This window comes from Saccopteryx leptura, chromosome 9 (assembly GCF_036850995.1).
Source record: "Saccopteryx leptura isolate mSacLep1 chromosome 9, mSacLep1_pri_phased_curated, whole genome shotgun sequence".
NCBI lineage: Eukaryota > Metazoa > Chordata > Mammalia > Chiroptera > Emballonuridae > Saccopteryx > Saccopteryx leptura.
Window position 1 is genome coordinate 33161601 of NC_089511.1, and position 17660 is coordinate 33179260.

The 17660-nt window shown below is 44.4% G+C and overlaps 1 protein-coding gene across 1 annotated transcript in view; it reads right to left on the reverse strand.

The window, feature by feature from the left end:
• MBTPS1 (membrane bound transcription factor peptidase, site 1) overlaps positions 1-17660 on the reverse strand; it is a 65547-nt gene that overhangs the window by 23499 nt on the left and 24388 nt on the right. The window contains exons 8-11 of the mRNA XM_066348409.1: positions 16628-16695; positions 5987-6089; positions 3744-3895; positions 266-427 (exon numbers count right to left, since the gene is read on the reverse strand). Of these exons, the coding sequence (XP_066204506.1) occupies positions 266-427; positions 3744-3895; positions 5987-6089; positions 16628-16695 (485 nt within the window). The remainder of the gene's footprint in view (positions 1-265; positions 428-3743; positions 3896-5986; positions 6090-16627; positions 16696-17660) is intronic.

Here is a 17660-nt window from a genome sequence, read left to right on the forward strand (position 1 = left end):
AACCTAAGATTATTTCGAAAGAAAGTTTTAATAGGAAATCATTACTTTAAACCATTCATATGAAAAACAGAACATCAGGAAACGGAAAGCAGTCACGTTCTGCCAGCCAGCACCCTAGTGGAGGCCGCAGAGTGAAGCCCTCCACGGGGCCCTGAGTGTGTGTGACAGGTGATCGGTTCCTTCGGAGGCTGACATTTGTGCAGAGGAAGAAACCCCCTCGGCCCCAGTGAAGAGAAAGGCCTAGGCGAAAGGAAGACATACTGACCTGGCCTGTGGTTTGTAACTGTTGAGGATCTGATAGGCTCTGAGGAGGTCCAGCTTGCCGTGGCCTTGCTCAAACATATTGACGCCGGGAAGCCTCCGGGCCGATGCAATCAGGGCCTGCTTCATACTGGCCGGATTCACCAGTTCACGTTTCTGCACTGTGCTGGGGGGAAATTACGTAGCTGGTCATTTTCTCGTAAAAGAGTGAAAATCTGATCAGTCCTAAACTGCACATGTGACCTTCAATCTAGTTCTGGCTGTAATGAAAGCTTCCTTGGCAGGGCCCGCGCCAAGATGAGAATAAAGGTGTGCTCATTTCTGCACCAGACTCAGGAGTGACCGGTTATTAACCTTCCTCACGGCTTGGGAGAACAGTGACTCAAGCGGCCAGTGCCTATTTATACTAAATGGATCAGAAAAACATATTTTCCAACTGAATCAACCTCACAGGTTTTAGGGGGGCAAGAACAGGGAAGGGTACTGGCTCCTCAGGGGATGCCAGGAGGAAGGGTACGAGCTGGGATATGGCCTCGCTGGGAAAAGGACAAGTAGACAGATGGGTCCTGGGAAGAGAAGCTGACACAGGACGGGCGAGAGGCTCTGCATCTCAGTGAAGCCCACCGCCTCCCCAGCAAGACCCCGCCTCCTTTGTTTGGAAGGCCTGTGTGTGGCGCCCCACCCTGGTGACGGAAGCTGACAGAACCATGCAGACCAGAGGCCACCCTGAGAGTTTCATCCTCAGGGTGAGTCTGGACAAACCTCGACACAGCTCCCTCTGGCTAGGAACCTAGTGACACTGAGGCAGTATCAACCTCTTAAGAAACACTCACTTTTGTATATCTATGCATTATAAACACAAGTAAATTTTAACCTCTAAATGCTGGGAAGAAAATCCAGTAAGCAAAAGAGAAAAACGTACTCTCCTAAATTCCTAAATCTTTTTCTATAATGGTGGTTGGTCTTGAAGCGTTGGCAGTTTTTCTGACAGGTCTAGATGGGAAATCGGGCATAAGGAGAACAGGACATCAAGTGGAAGCGACTCTCAATGGCAGTAAGGAAACTGCTAACAGCTCAGCTAGAGGTGAACAATCTTACCTCCTCCCGCTGATAAAGTAAGACTCAAGGTCGGGCTCTAGCTCTTCACAGAGCTGGGTGGCGGGAAGCTGAGGAAGCACTTCCTCGTTGCTCAGCATCTGTCATGAGGGACTGGTCAGGCCACAAAAACACTTCCGAACTACCACGGTGGCATTTTTATCTGCTGCAGGGAGACGAGGGGAGCGAAAGGTCTCCTTGACACTGACTACGTCTGCACTGAGAGAGCATGGGAACAGAGCACACCCCTCGTCTCCCCACGCGCTGGACAGGAGGGAGAGCTGAGGACCGAGCAGTGGAGCCCGAGGCCACGCTCCTGGTAACAATCAGGGCAAGCGGGGGACACAGGCCAGCATGTCTTGTTTCACACCCAGAAAGAGTGGAAACAAAAGCCCCACTGGCAAATACAGAAGCCCACGGGAGCCAGGGGACTCCGCAGTCTGCACGCCCTTCCTTCTTCTCTCACCCTATGGAACGGGGTGAGAAACAATTGAACAGAAAGGCAATGTTTCCAAAGCGCACACGGTCATTCTCCAGAAACTACACCGGCCAGGCAATAATTTCAAGAACTTGGCTCTGAACTACAAAGAAGATGGAAAAGGAGAAAAAGGTAAATACCTACCTTCATGATGAAATATTAGTGAAAAACATCTCTGCCATTAGAAGCTAATCTCAACACAAATTTACTTCCCTTTAAAGATAATTTTAAATATAAAAACATTTACTATGGTTGGTCTATTTTAAATTTAATTTTAAAATTAACATAAGAGTTTAACTTTGAAAAATGTAGAGCTTTGTTATCACAACACAAAAAGCTCAACTAAAGCCTCACCTAGATAGACTTTTTCTTGGGGAAGGGGAGTAAAATACAAAGGCCCTGGCAGGTTGGCTCAGTGGTAGAGCGTCGGCCTGGCGTGCGGAAGTCCCGGGTTCGATTCCCGGCCAGGGCACACAGGAGAGGCGCCCATCTGCTTCTCCACCCCTCCCCCTCTCCTTCCTCTCTGTCTCCCCCCCCCCCCCACCGCAGCCGAGGCTCCACTGGAGCAAAGATGGCTGGGGCGCTGGGGATGGCTCCTTGGCCTCTGCCCCAGGCGCTAGAGTGGCTCTGGTCGCGACAGAGAAACGCCCCGGATGGGCAGAGCATCGCCCCCTGGTGGGCGTGCCGGGTAGATCCCGGTCAGGCGCATGCGGGAGTCTGTCTGACTGCCTCCCCGTTTCCAGCTTCAGAAAAATACAAAAAAATAAAAATAAAAATACAAAGTAAGTGCCAGCTCCTAAGACATCTCTTTACGATTGTGCGTGTAAGGCACCATGGCCGAGCTAAGTCAGAGCATGTGAGAATCAATTCAAGTCGAATTGGAGAACTTCAAGTTTCATTAACTGCAAATTAAAGGTCGATCACTAAGTTCCATTCCAACAGTGGATAGGATTCAACAAGACAAAGAGCATATATAAATAACATAGCAAAACTTGTCTCTCATAAAGAAGTGGTGACTGTCACCCCCACTGCCTGCTCTGACAGCTCCTTAGCTAACAGAGAACATTAGAAGGTGAGTCCCCAAGGACATGGAGGATATGGCAGGGAATATCTTACCCTTTGACCCCTGCCTGACACACACTTTTTCGGATAGAATAAGAACAACTCTAGCATAAAATGGGGATGTGGGAAGCTCTTACTTTCCTCCCAGTTCTGCTGTGAACCTAAAGCTGCTCAAAAAAAAAAAAAGGTCATAAAACAAAACCAGACGTCAAACATAAAAAAAGCAACAGTATTTTGAAGTTATATATTGCTTTATGGTTTAGAGCAGGGGGTCTCAAACTCAACTCAGCATGTGGGCCGCAGAGCAAGATCACAGCCATTCAGCGGGCCGCACTAGGTCTACAAAAGGCAACTGTTACGCAACACTTTTCTCACTGCAGTTGAAAACAAAAAAAAATCAGTACAACAAGCACAATCGTACATGCAGTTTACTCAGTGTCACAAAACGACCAGAAACTGTAGTTCGCATTACAACTGCTGTTAACTAAGCTAATATCTAGCTAGGATGCTAGAGAAATGAAAAATACAAGTAGGCCCCTAGGCTTACTTAATTTTATCCAAAATATTTTGAACTTCGTGGATTAGTCTGCGGGCTGCATAAAATTGTTCGGCGGGCCGCGAGTTTGAGACCCCTGGTTTAGAGTTTACAGAGTGTGATCCCATGTGTGTACGGTAAACTCTCACAGGAATCCTCTATCGAAGAATGAACTCTGACCTCTTCTTTTGTAGTGATGAAGCAATGGATGGAGCAGGTCACAGGATATGCTCCTAAACTCTAAGTTTGTGACAAGTGAGGCTTGGCTCCTGGTCTGCTGGCACCGCCTTCTCTCTGCTAGGCAACACTCACCTTACTAGCAAGGTGACAGCACCGGCGACCACTGGAGAAGCCACGCTGGTCCCCGAGAGGGCTCGGCAGCCCCCTTTCATGCCGGAGCCCCTCACTCCCGCACCATAGGTGACAATGTCAGGTTTCACACGGCCATAGCCTCCTGGTAGCTCCTACAATAAAAGTAGGTTGGTGTCTACCACAGCACATACACTGACACAGGCATGTGTAGCTATCAGTGAAGAGAATGGGAACAGAAACGTGGGTTATTTGAATACAGTGTAGCCTCAGTAAGGTACTAGTTTTAGTTGAAATTCACTGCAATACAGGGGGAAAAAAAGTTTATATGATAATGTATAAAATACAATTATTTTTGGAGTGTTTTATAATAACCAGTGCAATAGTAATGCCATTAAGCAATTAAAAAGTGAGTATTTTTATTTTGTTAGTATGCAACACTAGATACTCGAAACTAATTTATCTTTAGATAACTTAAAAATTAGACATCTTAGAAAAAATCAGAAAATTAATAAAATTTAAGAAAAGAAAACCATTTTCTTTATAAGGAAAAATTATATAATAAAACTGACCATTTCAATCTGCCACCAGAGGGGAAAGAAAAACACCAATCAGAATGATAAATGTAATCACACAAGTAACTTAAGTTTTAACTGAGTACTGTAAAATATCCTGCAAACTGAGGCAAAATGAGACAATAGAAAGTACTATTCCAATTGAAGTGAAAACACCTTTCATGGCAATCAAACATAAATGGGCTTTGCATTCATCTACATGGGTTACTGCATAAAAGTATCTTCAACTACCGCTCTGTAGATGATTCAGGAACATTTTTCAAAACGCCATTAAAAAACAAGGTCTCGAGCCAAACCAGTGGTGGCGTAGTACACAAGCGTGTTGGCCCGAGACACTGAGGCCCCAGGTTCGAAAACCTAAGGTTGCCGGCTTAAGTGCAGGATCATCGACATGATCCCAAGGTCGTTGGCTTGAACAAAGGGTCACTGGCTCAGCTGAAGACTCCAGTCAAGGCACATATAAGAAGCAATCAATGAAAAACTAAAGTGACACAACTACAAGTTGATGCTTCTCATCTCTCCCTTCCCGTCTCTCTCTCTCTCTCACTATAAAAAACAACAACACGAGGCCTTGACAAAGGCCAAGGGCATGACATTGCACTATGTAATTCCATGAAAGTATTTACAAGAGAGCCAGAAAGACATCAACTGAGGGAGGTATCGTTTCCAAGTATTCACCAGTACAAAGAAAGTACTCGGAGCACAGGGGAACGGATACAAAACCCAGCCCTGGGACAGACTTTCTCAGGGTGTGGTACACCAGGACTATGGCGACAATGGAACATCATCAGGAAGAAGGCACCTGAATGCGCAAGGCATGGACCTACTGTGGAGCTGGTTGAAAATGGCACCAGGAGACGCGACCGTAGAGGGAAAAGGATATCCCATAAACCAGCGCCAGCGTGGACGAGGCCACAATACTTTCAGAGGCTGAGACTCTTCTGGGACTTCCCAAGACATCAAAGCTGGGCAGCCTTGGGACAGAGCACCAAGAGGGGATCGGACCCTGCAGACCTCAGGGGCAGGGAAGAGCACCTGCTGCCTGAGGGAGCACCTATCTGACTTGGACTCCACCTCTGTTCTGATGGGTAAGAGGATGAATTAGCTGCATGATTAAATCCAGAGCAACTGAATTAACTTGCTGACGTTATCTCCACTTTGTCCAACTAAATATATACTGCCCACAAAAATTAGGAGATACCTCAAAATTAATATGAAGCTATAAAATATCCCCTAATTTTTGTGAGCAGTGTAATTATTTTTGTGTTAGTAGGATTGGTATTAAATTCTTCTCACTGGCTTCTCTTACTTCTTAAAGCCAAAAAAAACATCTCACCTATCACCAAGAATGACTACTCACTTTCCTACTAGTTAGGATAAATGGATATAACTCTAGTTGACCTAAAAAGTGAGTCATTCAGAAATAAGTTAAATAGAAGTGGAACTGGGAAACACCTCTCAGAACCAGCACCCACCTGATGCACCACAGTGAAGCAGATGTCAAAGGGGTCAGGTTTCTTGTTTTCACAGTTGGGCAAGTACCCACACCCTGGTTATGCCATCTACGCATGTGAGGGTCAGGCTTACAAGCTGCTTTTCTGTCTGCACACTTATAAATACACCCAAAGGTTCTTAGACAAATGGCACATTCGACCAACGAAAAAAGCCTACCCAGGTAGTCATTCCCCTTGAAGAGAAACGGGCGATGTTATCCTCAAAGTCAATGCCACCTACTCCAATCACATCCATTTGATCAGCAGGGTTATTCAGAGTGCTAAATTGAGGCACAAAAAACACAAGGAAAGAGAAATAATTTTAAATGAACAATTCAAATAAGGGCAAATATTCCCAGAAAAATCTAAGACTGCATTAGGGCCTTCTGTGACAGGAAATGCGGCCAGGATGGACGGCGGCTACTTACCACTGTCCTATGGAGGGCCATCCTCACACTGGCTCACATCCTTTTCTTGCACTTGGCACTCCCTTTCTGACTTTCCCTCCCTGTCAACTTACTGTACTCTGGCCCAAGGCTTACGTTTTCCCTCACTACCTCCGGGCTTGAAGGAATCCCTCTTCTCTAATGTCACAAGACTTAACACTATGACAATTCATCACCTACTCATACATTCTCACATCACTTTCAAATTGATCCAAGTGTAGTCATCTTGCCTCCCCAGTTAGATCCTATATCTCTCTGGGAAGGAGCTGTAATCACACGTTTGCATCTGCCAGCTTTCAGAAGTCAGTTTTCAACTGGTTGTTTACAAGGTGTTTCACCGCCCTCATCAGGAACTGTGTAACTTACTACTCCGTAATCTAGAGCCCCTCAAAGGGAAGATGCAAAGAAAATACTGTACCACATAATTCTTCTCAATACCTCAAGTGGACTATTGTGCAAAGAAATTATAATGAAATCAATAATGACAAAATGTGTAAACTATAAAGTCAAAATGCAGAAACTATCTGAAAATATAAAACAACCAGTTATGGAAGCACACTTCTGAGCTTTATCTATTATTGCTCTGTTCCCCCCAAAATTAACTCTGACACTCCAACAACCAAAACTGATTCCAAGTGGCTTAACTGATATTAGTATCAAGATTCTAGAGCATGTGCTTTTAACCAACTACTTTAAAAAGCACATTGTGTCAAGCTGGCATTGGCTTCTTTGCCCATTGGACACTGACATGCTACCAGGTGGTTGATTGGAGGTACCAACAGTGATATTTTATGGCTGAGGCTAAATATTTATAAATTTCTATGAAATCGAAGAGAGGCAAGATGGCGATGGAGTAGGCAGATGTACCAACTTCGACCTCCCAGAACCAAACTAGATTACAAACTAATTTTAAGAACCATCATCTGGAAAAACCAACTTTGAACTAAACTAAGAGGACTCTTCAACCAAGAAACACTGAAGAAGCCACACTGAGACTGATAGGAAAAGCGGAAACACGGAGAGGACTGCCCAGCTCCCAGGAGCGAACGGCAGCCGGGAGAGACTCGCGTGGCGGGAAGTGAGTTTAGCAGAGAGGGGAGGGTCCTGAGTCCCAGGAACAAAGCCCCAGCCTGCAGCCCCAGAGCCTAGAAGGGCATATGGACAGTATTTAGCTGGAAGCAAGACAGGATACTGTTTGTGAGAAAGAGACTGATTTCTCAGACCCAGGATTCTTCTTAAAGGGATCGCGCAGAAAACCTCTCTCACAACCACTCACCCGGGGCTCTGGGGACGGAGAGAGAGGAGAGGAGCGGAGTAGCAGGAATAGAGTGTAATCTAGGAGGCACAGGGAGAAGCATTTTGAGAGACAGCCACCCTAACGCCTGGGACAAGTCACTCCCCAAATCTGAAGTGAATATTTCCCCTGGAAACAGCAATACCAACAAAGGGAAGCAGGACACCAGCCAAACAAGCTCTCTCGCGGCACTCAGAGCAGAGTCGCTTAGAAGGAGGGAGCTTCCGGGACTATAGTAGTGAATTTTAGGATCTGAGCTGCAGCGCCCCCACCCACATGGCTGAGGACTCGCCCGAGGGCGGGCAGGAAGCAGAAGCGCAGTTCTGTGGGCAAGGGCGGAAGCCAGCTGGCCACCACTGGGCCCAGGTGTGAGCTCAGTCTTGCCCAACTGGGGAGGAACGGACATGCAAAAGTGGTCAAGCCCAGCTGCGGGCCACCTGCAACCCAGCCTGCTGGGGAAGGGCAGGAGACCCACCCTTGAGCAAGGGCGCAGGAGCACAGCCTTGCCCTGCCCGTGGAACTGAGGCTTGTGGCCTGACTTGGGAGCCGGCTCCTCCCACAGGGGTGGAGCCAAAAGCCCAGAGCAGGCGGAGTCCCACTACTGAACCACGCAGTCTGGCCCTGCCTGTGGAACAAAGGCTTGCAGCTGTCCCACCAGTGGGCTCCTCCTGCAAGGGCAGGGCGAAAGCCCGGAATCAGACGGAGACCCACAGCTGAGCAAAGGTGCTCACCCCTGCCCTCAGGGCTGAGCATAATGCCACCTGGGGGGTCGGGGCGAAGGCCAAGACCACCGAGGCTTGTACACCCGAGCACGTGATCACAGCCAATCCCATGAAGGAGAGGTGGAAACCACAGCAACAGCGCCAGTGGACAGGCACTGGCAACGCCCATACCCGAATGCCCTAGGCAGCAACAGCAGAGGGGGTGGAGAGGCTGCAGACAGACCACACCTAGGGAACACAGAGGCCACACCCAGTGGACTCCAGTGGCCAAAACCTTCTTTTACACAGACAAAATGAGAAAGCAGAGAAATGCAACACAAATGAATCAAGAGAAATCCCCAGAAAAGGACCAGAATGAATCAGATATAACCAAATTACCAGATGCAGAGTTTAAAATAACGATTCTTAGGATGCTCAAAGATATTAGAACAACAATAGATGGTCATTACAAACACGTAAATAAAGAGATAGCAAATATAAAAAAGGACATTGAAATAATAAGAATCAGTCAGAAATGACAAATGCAATATCAGAAATGAAGAACACAATGGAAGGAATTAAAAGCAGGATGGATGAAGCTGAGGATCGAATCAGCGAGTTAGAGAACAAGATAAATAAAGGTATAGAAGCAGAGCAGGAAAAAAAAGAGACTCAAAAAGTCTAAGGAAACTCTGAGAGCTCTGTGACAACATGAAGAGAAATAACATCCGCATCATAGAGGTTCCTGAAAGAACAAGGGATAGAGACTTTGTTCAAAAATATCATAGCTGAAAACTTCCCTCAATTAAGGCAGGAAAACATCTCACAAGTTCAAGAAGCACAGAGAACTCCATTAAAGAGAAACCCAAAGAAACCTACACCAAGACACATCATAATTAAAATACCAAAGCTAAGTGATAAAGAGAAAATATTAAAAGCTGCTAGAGAAAAAAAGACTATCACCTACAAAGGAGCCCCCATAAGAATGACTTCCGACTTCTCAACAGAAACACTTGAGGCCAGAAGGGAATGGCAAGAAAAATTCAAAGTAATGCAAAACAAGAGCCTACAACCAAGACTACTTTATCCAGCAAGGCTATCGTTTAAAATTGAAGGAGAAATTAAAAGCTTCCCAGGCAAAAAAAAAAAACTCAAGGAATTCACTACAACCAAACCAAGGCTGCAAGAAATGCTAAGGGGCCTGTTGTAAACAGATCAAAGGAGAAAAAGAATATAGCAAAAGAGGAATACAGTTTTAAAGAATAAAATGGCAATAAACAATTACATATCAATAATAACCTTAAATGTAAATGGATTAAATGATCCAATCAAAAGACATAGGGTAGCTGCGTGGATAAGAAAACAGGACCCGTACATATGCTGTCTACAAGAGACACACCTTAAAACAAAAGATGCACATAGACTGAAGATAAAAGGATGGAAAAAATTATTTCACGCAAATGGAAATAAAAAAAAAGCTGGGGTAGCAATACTTATATCAGACAAAATGGACTTTAAAACAAAGACTATAGTAAGAGATAAAGAAGATCACTATATAATGATAAACGGAGCAATCCAACAGGAAGTTATAAACATTATAAATATCTACGCACCTAATGTAGGAGCACCTAAATATATAAAGCAGACTTTGATGGATTTAAAGGGCGAGATCAACAGCAATACTATAATAGTCGGGGATTTCAAAACCCCACTAACATCACTAGATAGATCCTCAAGAAAGAAAATTAACAAAGAAACAGCACACTTAAAGGACATACTAAATCAACTCGATTTAATAGATATCTTCAAAACCTTTTACCCTAAAGCAGCAGAATATACATTCTTTTCAAGTGCTCATGATACATTCTTTAGAATAGACCTCATGTTAGGGCACAAAAGCGGCCTCAACAAATTTAAGAAGATTGAAATCATATCGAGCACTTTCTCTGATCACAATGGCATGAAACCAGAAATCAACCACAACAGAAAAACTGAACTCAAACACTTGGAAACTAAATAGCATGTTATTAAATAATGAATGGGTTAACAATGAGATCAAAGAAGAAATTAAAAAACTCCTAGAAACAAACGATAATGAGTATACATCAACTCAAAATTTATGGGACACAGCAAAAGCAGTCCTGAGAGGGAAGTTCATAGCATTACAGGCATACCTCAAGAAGCTAGAAAAAGCTCAAATAAACAACTTGACCCTGCATCCAAAAGAACTAGAAAAAGAATAGCAAGTAAAGCCCAGAGCTAGTAAAAGGAAGGAAATAATAAAGATCAGAGCAGAAATAAATGACATAGAGGCTAAAGAAACAATACAGAAGATCAATGAAACCAGGAGCTGGTTCTTTGAAAAGGTAAACAAGATCAATGAACCTATAACCAGACTCACCAAGAAAAAAAGAGAGGACTCAAATAAATAAAATTAGAAATAAGAGTCGAGAAATAACAACTGACACAACTGAAATACAAAATATTGTAAGAAAATACTATGAAGAACTGTACGCCAAAAAACTAGACAACCTAGATGAAATGGACAAATTCCTTGAAACATATAGTCCTCCAAAAATTAATCTGGGAGAATCAGAAAACCTAAACAGACCAATTACAACAAATGAGATTGAAACAGTTATCAAAAAACTCCCCAAAAAGAAAAGTCCTGGGCCTGATGGCTTCACAAGTGAATTCTACCAAATATTCAAAGAACTAACTCCTATCCTTTTCAAGCTATTTCAAAAAATTCAAGAAGAAGCTCCTTTTATGAGGCGAGTATAATTCTGATTCCAAAACCAGGCAAAGACAACACAAAGAAAGAAAATTACAGGCCAATATTCCTGATGAATATAGATGCTAAAATCCTCAACAAAATATCAGCAAACCGGAGCCAACAATATATGAAAAAAATCATACACCATGATCAAGTGGGATTTATTCTTGGGAGGCAAGGCTGGTACAATATATGCAAATCAATCAATGTGATTCATCACATAAACAAAAGGAAGGAGAAAAACCACATGATAATTTCAATAGATGCAGAAAAAGCATTTGATAAAATCCAGCACCCATTCATGATCAAAACTCTCAGCAAAGTGGGAATACAGGGAACATACCTCAACAAGATAAAGGCCATCTATGAGAAACCCACAGCCAACATCATACAAATGGGCAAAAATTAAAAGCAATCCCCTTAAGATTAGGAACAAGGCAGGGTGCCCCCTTCCACCACTCTTATTCAACATAGGTCTGGAAGTCCTAGCCACAGCAATCAGACAAGAAGAAAAAATAAAAGGCATCCAAATTGGAAAAGAAGAAATAAAGCTATCATTATTTGCAGATGATATGATATTGTATATAGAAAACTCTAAAGTCTCAGTCAAAAAACTACTAGACCTGATAAATGAATTCAGCAAGGTGGCAGGATATAAAATTAATACTCAGAAATCAGAGGCATTTTTATATACTAACAATGAACTGTCAGAAAGAGAAATTAAGGGAGAAATCCCCTTTACCATTGCAACCAAAAAAATAAAGTACCTAGGAATAAATTTAACCAGGGAGATTAAAGACTTGTACTCGGAAAATTATAAAACATTGATAAAAGAAATCAGGGAAGATACAAACAAGTGAAAGCATATACCGTGCTCATGGTTAGGAAGAATAAACATCATTAAAATGTCTATATTACTCAAAGCAATTTACAAATTCAATGCAATACCGATTAAAATACCAATGACTTACTTCAAAGATATAGAACACATATTCCAAAACTTTATATGGAACCAAAAGAGAACATGAATAGCCTCAGCAATCTTGAAAAGGAAGAATAAAGTGGGAGGTATCACACTTCCGGATATCAAGTTATACTACAAGGCCATTGTACTCAAAACAGCCTGGTAGTGGCATAAGAACAGGCACATAGATCAATGGAACAGAACAGAGAACCCAGAAATAAACCCACAGCTCTATGCACAACAGATACTTGACAAAGGAGGTAAGAGCATACAATGGAGTAAAGACAGCCTCTTTAATAAATAGTGTTGGGAAAACTGGACAGCTACCTGCAAAAAAATGAAACTAGACCACCAATTTACACCATTCACAAAAATAAACTCAAAATGGATAAAAGACTTAAATGTAAGCCATGAAACCATAAGTATCTTAGAAGAAAACATAGGCAGTAAGCTCTCCGACATGTCTTGCAGCAATATATTTGCTGATTTATCTCCACGGGCAAGTGAAATAAAAGACAGGATAAACAAATGGGACTATATCAAACTAAAAAGCTTCTGCACAGCTAAAGACAATAAGAACAGAATAAAAAGACAAACTACACAATGGGAGAATATATTTGACAATATGTCTGATAAGGGGTTAATAACCAAAATTTATAAAAAACTTGTAAAACACAATACACCAGGAAGACAAACAATCCAATCAAAAAATGGGCAAAAGATGGCCCTGGCTGGTTGGCTCAGTGGTAGAGTGTCAGCCTGGCGTGCAGGAGTCCCAGGTTCAATTCCCAGCCAGGGCACACAGGAGAAGCGCCCATCTGCTTCTCTATCCCTCCCCCTCTACTTCCTCTCTGTCTCTCTCTTCCCCTCCCACAGTCAAGGCTCCACTGGAGCAAAGTTGGCCCGGGCGCTGAGGATGGCTCCATGGCCTCTGCCTCAGGCGCTAGAATGGCTCTGGTCACAACAGAGCGATGCCCCAGATGGGCAGAGCATCGCCCCCTGGTGGGCATGCTGGGTGGATCCCGGTCGGGCACATGCAGGAGTCTGTCTGACTGCCTCCCCGTTTCCAACTTCAGAAAAATACAAAAAACCGCCTGACCAGGTGGTGGCGCAGTGGATGGAGCATCGGACTGGGATGCGGAAGGACCCAGGTTCGAGACCCCGAGGTCGCCAGCTTGAGCGCGGGCTCATCTGGCTTGAGCAAAGAGCTCACCAGCTTGGACCCAAGGTCGCTGGCTCCAGCAGGGGGTTACTCGGTCTGCTGAAGGCCCACGGTCAAGGCACATGTGAGAAAGCAATCAATGAACAACTAAGAAGTCGCAACGCGCAACGAGAAACTGATGATTGATGCTTCTCATCTCTCTCCGTTCCTGTCTGTCCCTGTCTATCTCTGCCTCTGTAAAAAAAATACAAAAAACCCACACAAAAAAACAAGAAACCATAGAGATGTTTTCTCTGAACATATGTACCCTGATTTATCAATGTCAGCCCATTAAAATTAATTTTAAAAAAAATGTAAATCATCCCTCACAAAAAAAAAAAAAAAAAACAGAGCTTAGACTAGGAGTCACTGACGAAACTTTCTACAGGAGCTGATGCAAAAGAAGCCACCTTCCCACCCTCCCTCTACCTGTCAATCCCTATAATACTTCATGTGCTTTAAACCTTTACAACATAAAGGAAAGCATCAAGAGATCTTTGTTGGTGCTTAAAGGTGGGAAGTTGCAGCTGCGGACCCTGTGCACCATGAGGTCTCAGTGTCAAGGTTGCAGGACCCTGAGAGGGCTCATAGCAAGGGATATCTAGAGATCTGAGCATGATTTCCACAGTGGCTGACAGCTCAATGCCTGCAATAAGTGACTCAGCAGTTTGTGTACATTACTGTCATCAAATCAGCCCTACCCAACGCCCAAGCAGTATGCCAGAACCACACAGATGTGCCATGCTGACTCTATGCCATTCCCAGCACCACATAGCAGTGGCAGATGCCAGAGCTCTGCGCAGCTCTGAGCATACACAAGCAGTCTGACACAGGGCCCTCCTTTCCACAGCTCTTAACACACTAGAAAAAAAACAATTTTCTGATTAGAAGCCACTGAGTGTGACTGACCAAAGAAGTCACAGGATTTCAGAAGAGCAACTACTGTGTGACAAAGCAGTCAGAATGGCAATGTAGGGTCCTGGCCAGTTGGCTCAATGGTAGAGTGTTGGCCCAGTGTGTAGATTCCTGGTCAGGGCACACAGGACAAGCAACCATCTGCTTCTTTACCCCTCCCCCTCTCACTTCTCTCTCTGTCTTCTCCTCCTGCAGCCATGCTCTATTGGAGCGAGTTGGCCCGGGGCACTAAGGATGGCTCCATGGCCTCGCCTCAGGTGCTAAGAAGAGCTCGGTGGCTAAGCAACGGAACAACACCCCAGATGGGCAAAGCATAGGATGGGTGGATCCTGGTAGGGGCATATGCGGGAGTCTGTCTTTCTGCCTCCCCGCCTCTAACTGAAAGAAAGAAAGAAAAAAAAAGAATGGCACATGAAAGAGCAAGGAGCCCACAGCTGTGAACAGAAGAAAGACACGCTAGGAGGGGTGGCAGGAGGGACAGGTGATGGAGACTGGGATAAACATGGTCTCCACAAGGAGACCCAGAAGACGACCAGATCTGAGAGGTGTACATGCAGCAGTGGAAAATAAAGCTGAGCCAACAGCTTCAGGCAACAGATGGCAAACTATGGCAGGGGGCCACAAGAGGCCCACCCTGTTCTGGTATAAAATTTTATTGGAACAGAGCCATGCCCATTAATGTACACATGCCAAGGCTGCCTTCACATTACAAGGGCCTTTGAGTAGTTGTAACACCACATGGCCCGCAAAGCCTAAATATTTATTATCTGATCCTTTACAGAAAAAGTCTGCTGACTTCAGGCTAGAATACTGAGAACCTTGAAAACCAAGAAGAAAAATTTGGATATGATTAGGCAATTACCCACTGCAGAATCTTGAATAAGAAAACTGCTAGAATATGTTTTAACAGTAAACACATACACACACAAAAGGAAGAAAAAGAACCACCACCACTTGTAAAGGCTCACTATTCATGTACTTTCCCTCCACCATGTAATTTCATCCTCAAAACCACCAACGATATGCATCTGTGACAGGTGAGGAATTTGAAGCTCAAAGAGTGAAGGGCTCATAGCCTGCAAAGGACAGGTGGGACTAGTCCAGCTCCACACCTGCGTGCTTCCCACTCCCCCACGTAGCCCATGCAGGAGCTGGGGTGGGGAAAGACTGAGGCAAGAAGACTGGCTAGGAGACTTGACTGACAACCTGAGGACTGAGCAGATGAGGGCTGGCCCTGGGTGGAGACATCGGAAATGGGAGAAGTGGCAAAAGCATGAGAAACACTTGCAAGAGAAAACAAGAGAACTTGATGAGATGACTTAGAAACTAGTATATTTCATGGTAGAGCTATAGTTAGATGTGTTTATGCCACCTATGAGGCAAAACACTACCTACGACACAGAAAAAGCCACAGCCTTGAACCCCTGACAAGGAGCTAGGGCACTGCCTAAAGATCACTGAGATCAGAACATGACCGCCACATGCATGGTTTTTGACCTATAAACACACTAATTTTGGATACTCAGCCTAACCCTACGCCCTGAATCCTCTGCATAAGCTCAGACCACGTTCAAGGCTACCTGCTGGTTTCCCCAGCACACACTCTCGGGGATGTCGCTGCGAGATGCAGCGAGTCTTTCTAAAGGCACAAGCACACATCCCACTGTATTCACCAGACACCACGCATGCACGGGGGGGGGGGGGGGGGGAAGGCGGGTACATGCATCTCTATGTTTTACACCCAGGGCGGCCTCTGCATTTTCTCTTTCCATTTGGTAACCTCAGACTCTTTGTAACTGCACCGAACTTCATACATCCCAATAAGAAAGAGTGACAAATTCTACTACAAAAGCATTTCAGCACCGGAGATTATATACATTACTTGGAGAATAAAAATCAGAGCTGTAGCTAGAAATAAAACTGGGACCTCTAGCCCAGTTTTCTGCCTGTGATCAGTGACTAATGCTTTGCATCTTATGCTGCATTAGCACGGTGACAGCCAGGTTACAAAGGGGCGTTTTCAGGTCACCGTGCCTTCCAGCTGCCCTCATGAATTCCCACAGCACCACGTGACTGTTCTGTGACCTTCTCCCCCCTTAGCTGAGCTGTGTTCATACCTTCTCCCCTAAAGGGGCAGGCCCTCCTCAGCCCACCCCTTTGCTCTGTGCCTCGTACAAGTGGGTCTCAGGAAACACTGGAGAACCCACTGATTTCTAACAGACTTTCCTCACTGATTTTGAAATAAAAAGAATAAAAACTTCAGGCCCTCAAATTTCTATTTATAGCAAAGTAATTAAACAGAAACAAAACCGGCCCTGAGTCGAGAGGTGCTGAAGCCAGTGATGGAAGGTGAGGTCCATCACACAGCCCGTTGTTTGGTATATTGAAAACCCCCACATGCAGGCTTAATTATAGAGCTATAAAGAGGTATAGAGAAATACAGAAACAGACTGACAACAGTTTTTCAGTTATTTCAGGGAGAAAAATACACCTTTAAGTTCATCCTCATTGGAGATACTTACCCATAAAGAGGCCCATCATTGCCAATAGCAGAAACCATGATTACGTTGTTAGCTGTTAATTCCCACACCTACAAAATTAGCAAACATTTATTTATGAAAGTATATCACTTTTAAACAATCAACAAATAATTGTCAAGAAATAACCACAACTTTAAAAAATAGTCCTAAAAAGCCTGGCCTGTGGTGGCACAGTGGATAAAGCATCGACCTGGAATGCTGAGGTCGGCAGTTGGTAGCCCAGGATTGCTTGGTAAAAGCACATATGCTTAACAGCTACAAGCTGATGCTTCTCGCTCCTTCCCCCACCTCCCTCCCTCCCTCCCTTTCTCTTCCCCTAATCTAAAAATTAATAAATTAAAAATAATTAAAAAAAGGAAAAGAAAAAGAATCCTAAAAAAATAAGGGTTTTCCCTGAAAATGTAACACTAGACCCTCCTAGGCATGAATATGTTTGGTAACCGGTATGTTAGGAGATGATAAAGCCAGGACTTAGGACTATGTAGCAGGTGAAGCAGACATCTGTTTTCCAGGCATGTTCAGAAAGCATGGGTTATGTGTTTACATGAGGAGGAATCAACAAGGCACCATGTGTTACTTCTGACGCAAGTCACTAAAGCTTGCTTGCGTCATCACCCATCTGTCCTTACAAAGCAGTCACCTCGTGAGTATAAACCACCACTCAATGGATAGAGTGTTGGACTGGGATATGGAGGACCCAGGTTCAAGACCCTGAGGTCACTAGCTTGAGCGCAGGCTCATCTGGTTTGAGCAAGGCTCATTAGCTTGAGCCCAAGGTCGCTGGCTCCAGCAAGGGGTTACTCGGTCTGCTGAAGGCCCACGGTCAAGGCACATATGAGAAAGCAATCAATGAACAACTAAGGAGCCGCAACAAAGAATTGATGTTTCTCATCTCTCTCCCTTCCTGTCTGTCTGTCCGTATCTGTCCCTCTCTCTGACTCTGTCTCTGTCACAAAAACAAACAAACAGGCCTGACCTGTGGTGGCACAGTGGATAAAGCGTCAACCTGGAAATG